Consider the following 8,985-nt stretch of genomic DNA (forward strand, 5'->3'; position numbering starts at 1 on the left):
TTATCTTTCTGTGTCTCAGTCTCTGGTTTTATAAATATAAGCTCTGATGGCCTAGTGATAAGGAGCTGCACTGCCAACCGGAAGGCCTATGATTCAAACCCTCCAGCTACTCTGAGAGGATCTTGGGGGGAAATGAGAAAATGGGCAGTCTCTTCCTTTGTAGCTTACTGCCTCTGAAAACCTACTGGAGGGTCAGCTCTGGGATCTGACTCAATGATATGTAACAACTACATATACACACGGATATATGCATGCATTAGATTAGGTCAAATGTTGAAAATTGGTGGTATATGAGTCACTCATCCAGGCATTTGTGTGGGGAGAGATAACATAAGGCAAAAACATTTTAAAATTGGTAGTGAATATTTAAAAATCATAGACATAAAAAACTGACTATACTGCCTCTAGCCCTACTGCTCTTGAGATTTTCCTCCCACAACTCAGTCTTCCAAGCCTGATATTGTCTTATTTTGTTGTCTGCAGTAAAATATAAGAGTGAAAGGGAGATTGAAGAAAATGAAAGTGACAGAGGCAGGCAGGAGGAAATGCAGTGGGGTCAATAGTGAATAAGCAGGCAGAAACAGAAAGGAAGGAGGTAACTAAAATAGACCAATAAAAGAGCTCTGGCGGCCTAGTGACAAGAAACTGTGCTACAGTCCTGAAGGCATGTGGTTCGAGGCCACCAGCTGCTCCATGGATAAAGGATGGGTGGTCTCCTCCCATGTGATTATCTGCCTCTAAAAACTCACCAGAGGGTCAGCTATGGGTCAGTTCCGACTCTATGGTACACAACAACAACACTAAAGTAGCATTCTTGAAGATCAGGTGGTGTAGTCTGTAAGGAATAGTACTTCTGACCCAACTTCACCAGCGCAGTAATCTCATCTCATGGGATTTACAGCTTTGGAAAGCCCTTGAAGGGTCAGCGATGAGAGAAATCCCATGTGAGGTGCCATGCATTGACTTTTCAGTTTCTTACACATAGTTCAATTTAATCCTCATAAAAATTCTAAGAGTTTTCTGAAATTTACAAAACAGGACATTGAAACTTTAAAGAGGTTATACATATTGGAGGTCTCAAAGTCCAGAATATATTTAATTAATAGAATAGAAATAACAGAGCTGAGATTGTACTTTTGCAGTGGTTTCCCATCTTACTCAAAGTGGAAAGTATGGCTCCTTCAACAACCCTGTGTAAACTCCTTGGACTGCTTTTCCCTAGGTATCTATACAATCTGTTTCTCTGTCTTCTTTAGGTCTTTAATCAACTGCCATCTTCTTGATAAAGTCGTCCCTGATTACCTATATAAAAAAATGTACTAAAACACCTGCATTGACACATGAGCAGACAGGTACGCATGTGCACGCCCACACACACAACACATACACACATTCCACATCCACTCCTATCCTCTTCCCCTATTTGTCTATCTTTATAAAAATACCACTGTGGGACAGACTATATGGTTTTTTTCTGCTGTTTAGCATCTGCCTTCTAGAACAGAGATGTCATGAGAACGAAGATTATATCCATTTTGTTCATTATTCTATTGCTTAAAACAGTGTTTAGAACTAGTAAATAGAAGAGTGCTTTTTGTCACTGTTTGTTGTTACTTGCAATTGATCCAGAACCAACTCATATCCTGACCCTCCGATGGGTTTTCAGAGGCAGTAACTTCACGGGAATTGATTGCTTGTGTTTTTCTCCCATGGAGTAGTTGGTGGGTTCACACTGTGTGCCTTTGGGTTGGCAGTGCAGCCTCTTACCACTAGACCACCAGAGCTCCGAGAATAGTGCTTTGCACCTAGAGCATACAAAGTGGTCAATAAATATGTGCTGAAGCAGGAAATCAAGAAAGTTCCTAAGCATGGTACACATACCACACAGTCTAATTTTACCCACACTGTTTTCTGTCTCCTTCAGGTAACCGCCGAGGATCCACATTCCTTCCTCAGGGCCATGGCTCCTCTAAGTCAGTTGAGTGGCCACCTCAACGCAACTTGCTGGGCAGAGAACGCCACAGGCACCAGCCAACCCCGCCCGCATGCCTACTACGCCCTGTCCTACTGTGCGCTTATCCTGGCCATTGTCTTCGGCAACGGACTGGTGTGTGTGGCGGTGCTGAAAGAGAAGGCCCTGCAGACCACCACCAACTATCTGGTGGTGAGCCTGGCTGTGGCAGACCTTCTAGTGGCCACCTTAGTGATGCCTTGGGTGGTGTACCTAGAGGTGAGTGAGCCCCAGAGGTGCCCTGCCCATATGAGCTTATGTTTTGGTCTTCCTTGAGCTTCTGGCCTTCCAAGATTGAAATGCTTCCTATAGTAGGCCCCAGGAACTCAGGAAGAAGAGCTCTTGTAATTCTACCTTTGATGGATGGACTGAAGCTCTGAGTACAATCATCATCCAGTTTCATACACACAGTTAGAACCAGGGAGCTAGAATGGCCCTGTTCCCAGGCCTACAGTTTTCAGATGCCTGGATTTGGGATTATGGGACTCCTCTTCAAAATGGTCCACATTCACTTCTTAAGATAGTCACATCTCAGGGTTGAGAGATGTGGGAGAGAAAATGAATCAGTGATTGTTCTCATCAGTGTTTCAATATATGTGGAAGTGAGGAGGGATATAAGTGGAGCAGGCCATAGAGGAATTCTAGAAAGACAGGGGTAAAGTTCTTCACATGGATGAGAGGAAAACAAAGAAAGAATTATCTGTGAACAGATCAGGCTTCTTTTGAATTGGTTATCAATTTGGCTCTTTTCTCCTGAGCACCATCTCTCCACAGACCCTACAAAGGAACAGACTGAACCTTCACAGTTATGTTTGATGTCTACATTAACAGGAAGAGCCAGGCCTCGAAGAAGCCTGTAATGTTTGGTAAAGCAGAGAGTCAGTGAAAAAGAGAAAATGCCCCTAGAGAGAAGGATTGGCACAGTGGGTACAATAATGGCTCAAATATAGCAATGGTTGTGAGGATCCCACAGGACCAGGTAGTTGCACATAGGGTTGTTAAGAGTCAGAAATGACTCCATGGCACCAAGCAACATTAAGCAGTAAAGGGTGCACTTGACACTCAGCTCATACAGCAGATACTGCAGAATACTTCTGGGGGAAAACATTTCTTTAACATGGAAGTATTCTTGTTTGTTAGTGCAAAGCAGCGTCAGGAGGTTATCAAGACAAAGCATCTCTTATTAACAAGGAAATCAGGGTGCCTGCACTCTTCAAGGAGCAGACATACTCCACAGGAAAACATGCAAGTATTAAAGAGGAGGATTTTTCCCCAACCACCTTTAGATACTATTAATATTTCTCCTCTGTAGCATATGTCACTCTAAAAAGAAGTCCAGTAAAAGATCAAAATGATGCTATGATTAAGAGAAATTAAGATTCATCAAATTATTATCTCAGTTAATATTAATAGTGAAGGTGACAGTTAATTAAGTATGACATATCACAGGAGAGCAAAATCCTTGATCATCGGGTGCCTGTGCTCATGCCCATATTAAAGAATGTCTGGGAGCTAAAATTAGACTTATGATCTCAACTGGAGACATAAAGGAATGAAATAAAGAAAATAGAGGGTGAGAGAGAAAAGAGAAAAATAACCAGGCTGATTAAGGTAGATTTAAAGGCTAGAAAAAAACAAGATACTTCCTCCTCCCCTTTAAAAGAACTCTGATAGTAAAAAATATTGTGATTATCTTTTCTATCAACCCAATTAGACTGAAACACTCTTGACATTAAAGGATATTTCCCCCTCCAGTTTGTATAGTTCAAACACTTTGCACTCAACGAGAACACTCAAATATTTGATACGAAAATTATTAACCTATCTCATAGTATATGCAGTAAATGGGCACTTCCTTCTTGTGTCATCTATATCTGTTGTTAGTCAGGTGTTGTGTGTGTAGGATTTTTTTTTACATTCAGTAATAATAAGACTAAAAAGGAGTTATGAACATGTGAAGTTTTTGACATTTTTTTGAAGAGTGAGGCAGATTTTAGGTTCACAAACTAGTATGGATTGGTCAACTTTTCACAGCACCACCCCTAGTGTTTCTGACCACGACTATAGTTACAAGGATTCTTGAGTCTTCTAGAAAGAAGGATATTGGGGAGGAGATAAGCAGCGATGGAGGGGGATCACAAGCAGAGAGGACCTTCATTCTATCTAATAAGCAGGTTCATTGCCTCTGAAATAAAAACTGGCCTTTAGTATCTGAAACAAAGCCATTTGGTGATACTCTTTATCCATTTGTGATGCCTGCTTGAACTCTGGTTAAACCATATTGGAAAATCTCTGTCTATATTGGTTTAGGATATGGATGCTTTGACTAATTGACAATAACAACCCATTACTTTCAGTAAGACACGGCAATCTAGGTAGTACCTTCATCCTACTGCTGAGCTCAGAAAAGCAGCCTGGGCCCAAGAGCTGTCATGCATCAGAGGAGGGCTCCATAAATTGTCCCCGACAAGAAAAACTCTGGCAGAACCCATCATTCCCCTTGTTGAAAAAAAAATGGTAGGTGTAGGTGTTTGGAAATCATGCGTGTGGTCAAATGAACTATATAATCATGTGTATAAAAAAAGATTTTGGAGAATAGAGACATCTCTCCACTAAAGAATGGAGTCAGGGGTCTTTTTTAATTTGGTCTTCCACACAGGCTGCAGGTTCCTTCCACCACTTCTCTCCAACCACCAATGAAGAATCTGCCTCAAGAAGAGGTCTTTGACTTAAAGTTATTACCATTAACAGGCAACCAGTTAAGATAGTAAAGGATCTAGGTTAGAAAACCAAATCTCCCCCACATGATCCCAGACCATTTTTTATTAGTCTTAATTACTTATCTTTCCATGAGTCTCAGAGACAGAGAAAATGTATCTTCATGAAAGAAAAAGACTATTTTGGACCCTTAAGGGGACCATGGTTACATAAATCATTATGTCTTAGAGAGCAAAAGTGTTTTTCTTACTAACTTGTCCTAATGATGGCAGTTGATCTAGTAACTATATGATTAAGCCTAAGAGATTCCTTGGAAAGAAGAAAGAATGCAATATTAATTATACAAGTTTCTCTATGTTTGAGAACTCCCAGGAGGCTAGGACACACATCTGGGAGAACACCATTTGGGAGTCATTAGGGCTACTAAATTCAAAGCCTAAAACTTTTTTTTGTATTTTATTTTTTATTGATATTTTAACTAAAGTTTACAGAAAACTTGGATTTCCATTCACAGCCTAAAACATTTTTATTTCAATATTTTAACTTTTTTCCCCCTTTCTTTTTGGTTTCTGTATTTTCTGTTTCTATTCCTCTTACAAGAAGCCCTTTCTGACTTTTGACCTTGGTCCTTGTACTTTGATCTTGAGTAGCTGATTGTTCCAAGGACTATCTATCTAGTAGTGTTCACGCTCCGTGTATAAGGTAGTCTATGTGTTAGCCAAAAAAAATGGAGACAGAGGTGGCAGTTCAGTACCAGACTTGAAGATTATCTAACAGGGGTTGATTTGAATACATTTATCTTGTTCAAAAGTTATGTTGCCTTACTGTTTTGTAATTTGTCAGGCACAAGTATTTATGAGTTAGAAATGTTTTGCTGATAAATGGAAAATTTAACTGGTGTTATATAAACAAAGAGGGTCGTTTTTCCCACATAATCAGAATTCTGAAGGAAACTAGTTGTTGATGTTTGCTTAGCTGCTCCACGATGTCATTAAGGACCAAGGCTCTTCCATTCATCTTCTTTATCCTCCTTGGCTAGTTGACTTGACTTCCTCATGCTACTGCCAAGATGGCAGCCATGACAGCATTCTAAAGCAAGGTGGGGGGAGACAGGAGGAAACAACACGGGTGCCTTTTCCTATTGTGGCTCTTAGCTTTTATCAGCAAAGGAAAAACTTTTCCAGAAATATCTTCCTAAGGGACTTCAATGAAATCTAATTGATCTGACTCCTACCTGGAAAAGAAAAAAGTAGAAATGTAGATTTTTTTTTTATTATTAACAAGAAATATGGGAGCTGGGGAGAGGGAGAATTGCTGTGAAGTAGACAATAAAGTGTCAGCTAATAACCAGAGAGCTGATTAAGGATGACAGAAGAAGAATTGATGTCTTTGAGTTGTGGTGCTGGAGAGGAGTCTTGAATATACCGTGGACTGCCAAAAAACCAAATAGGTCTGTCCTGGAGAGGGTGAAACCAAGTTTCTCCTTGAAGGCTAGGATTGTGAAGCTTATCTCACATACTTTGGGCCTGTGGTCAGGAGAGACCTGTCCTTGGAGAATGAGATCATGCTCAGAAGGGTGGAGAGACAGCACAAGAGAGGAAGACCCCAGATAGGATAGAGTGATACAGTAACTAAGGCAATGGAGGTAGGTGTGTTGAGGTCAGTGGGACTGGCTCAGGACAAGGCAGGCTTCAGAGCAGGCGACTCGACAGCACATAAGAACAATACTGCTCTTGTTGGAATTCATTTTGATGGATGTAATTCCAACACACAGTGGTGCACTAAAGACTCTGAGTTGTGAATCAGTACACCTAGAATTCAGCAAATAAAATGAAGGTGACAGCATCATCTTCTCTAGATGCCATGGTTTATGTGACACTCAAATGTTGCCAACTTTCTGAAAGACAAAACCTCAGAGACAAATAGAGGACCTTGATGAGAAAGCAAAGCAAAACTGAGCCCTTAGGAGTTCTACGCAAATGTCGAACTACATAAATGTAGTGACTACGTAAATGGTTGTGTATCAAAGAACAGCGAAAGTGTTATTCTTACTGTTGTTGTTGTTGTTATGTGCCATCGAGTCGCCTGCGACTCATAGCGACCCTATGCACAACAGCCCTAAACTCCGCTCTGTCCTGTGCCAATCGCACTGTCTCCGACACTCTCATCCCAATTATCCCAGTCACTGAATCAATCCACCTCATAGAGGGCCTTCCTCTCCTGCGCTGTCCCTCCACCCTCCCAAGAATGATGTTCCTCTCTAAGGACCGGTCTCTCCTTAAACATGTCCAAACTATGTTAGACGGAGCCTCAGAATCCTTGCCTCCAAGGAGCCACCCGGTTTAACCCTTTCCAGGACAAATCTGTTTGTTTTCCTAGCAGTCCACGGTACTCTGAATACTCTTCTCCAGCACCACAGCTGAAAGGCATCAATTCTCCTTCTATCCTCCTTGGTCATTGTCCAACTCTCTGATGCATAACAAGTGATTGCAAAAACCATGGCCTGTATCAGACGCACCTTAGTCTCCAGAGAGACACCATTGCTCTTCAGCACTTTGGAGAGGTCCCTAACAGCAGACTTTCCCATGGCAATGTGCCTTTTAATTTCCTGGCTGCTGGTCTAAAAAATAAACAGATTCAAGGGAGCTCTGGTGGCTTAGTGGCAAGCAGCTGCGCTGCAATTCCAAAGGCATGCAGCTCAAATCCACCAGATGCTCCACTCGAGGAGGGACAATCTCCTCCTGTCCCAGTCGGATCCAATTCAATGGTACACAGCAACAACAAAAATAGATTCATAATCTCTCAGAATCAAGAAAGTTAGAAATCTATTGATATTATTGGCGGTGGGCACAGTTTGATAAGGGCTCCAGGCCCATTCTCTATAATTGTCACAGATCTACCTTTCTCCATGTATTGGGCTCATCGTCAGACAAAAGGCCTCAGCTCTAGACCTCAGAGGTATTCATTCACTATGCCCATCACAGCAAAAGAGAAAGCATATGTCCCAGAATGTCCAGTGGAAGTGTCATGAGGTACTCTAATTGGACTGGTCAGGGCATTGCTTTTCTCTGAACCAGTTCAGAGTATATATTGCTATCATCAGGAGTCTTTTAAATTATGGTAAAAATCCTCCTTTAAAATATTCATGATTTTTCATAATCCTTATCCTTCTAAGAGTTAAGTAAATTGCTTATCTCACCAATCTCCCTTTCTCTGAAGGAGTTTTCCCACCTGCACCCACCTTGCTTTATTTTTCTTGTCTGCATTTCTAAACCCTGGAGTCTTTTTCATGTGTCCTTATTGGAACTAAAAGTGTTCGGAGTTTAGTATTCCAAATGTTCCCTTGGCTGCTTATGCTGTCTTTCTGCCCTGATATAAGTGTCCCAAATGTCACAAAAGGTGCTTAACCGAGTGGAACAAAATGGGATGTTTGTGTGTGGAAAGAGAGGTTCAAACAGACTGCAACCTATAAAGCAGGAAATTAAAAACTTGAGAGGGAATCTGAGATAGAACTATTTGGTATGGCACAGAAAAGATTTTTTCAAGAAAGTGCAGCAAACTAAATTAAAGAGGCAACCAAGGATGGAGCCCTATGAAACAAAACCTAATGTTGTGCATCAACTACTTGACCTTTGTCCTGAGCTGCTCTGATAGGCCTGAGGATGGAGAAAATCTAAGTAAGTCAGTAATTGGCTCATGTTAATCTCATTTTATATATTGCCTAAACCTTGGGTCATGTGTTCCTTTAAGATGGGAATGGCATCAATGAAAGCTGATGGTGGTGTGAACTTATTGACTGTCTCCTTTCATTCCAATAGACTTTAAATTCAACTGGAATCATCTGTGATTCCTGAGCAGTTTATGCATCCTATATGAGGAATATATTTATATGCTTTTGTTGTTATGTGCTATCAAGTCACTTACACCCATAGTGATCCTATGTACAACTCTGAACCCAGCACTATCCTGAGTCAATTTCATTGTCTCCAAACACCCCTATATCCATTGTCCTAGTCACTGAGTCTTTCCATCTCATCCAGGGTCTTCCTCTTTTATGCTGTCATCCTACCCTTCCAAAATGATGTCCCTCTCCGAGGACTGGTCCCTCCTGGAAACATGCCCAAAGTATGTGAGACAGAGCTTCAAAATCCTTGCCTCCAAGTAGCAGCCTGGTTTCATCCTCTCTAGGACAGACTTGTTTGTTTTCTTTCATGGCATGATCAATACTCTTCTTCAACACCACAACTCAAAGCCAT

The 8,985-nt window shown here is 41.2% G+C and overlaps 1 protein-coding gene across 1 annotated transcript in view; it reads left to right on the plus strand.

Annotated features, from left to right (window-relative positions):
- The first annotated feature begins 1,960 nt into the window (after positions 1 to 1,960).
- DRD3 (dopamine receptor D3) overlaps positions 1,961 to 8,985 on the plus strand; it is a 70,201-nt gene continuing 63,176 nt past the window's right edge. The window contains exon 1 of the mRNA XM_006884272.1: positions 1,961 to 2,230. Within this exon, the coding sequence (XP_006884334.1) occupies positions 1,961 to 2,230 (270 nt within the window). The remainder of the gene's footprint in view (positions 2,231 to 8,985) is intronic.

Source organism: Elephantulus edwardii, unplaced genomic scaffold, assembly GCF_000299155.1.
Source record: "Elephantulus edwardii isolate Elephantulus edwardi_28Jun2011 unplaced genomic scaffold, EleEdw1.0 scaffold00032, whole genome shotgun sequence".
NCBI lineage: Eukaryota > Metazoa > Chordata > Mammalia > Macroscelidea > Macroscelididae > Elephantulus > Elephantulus edwardii.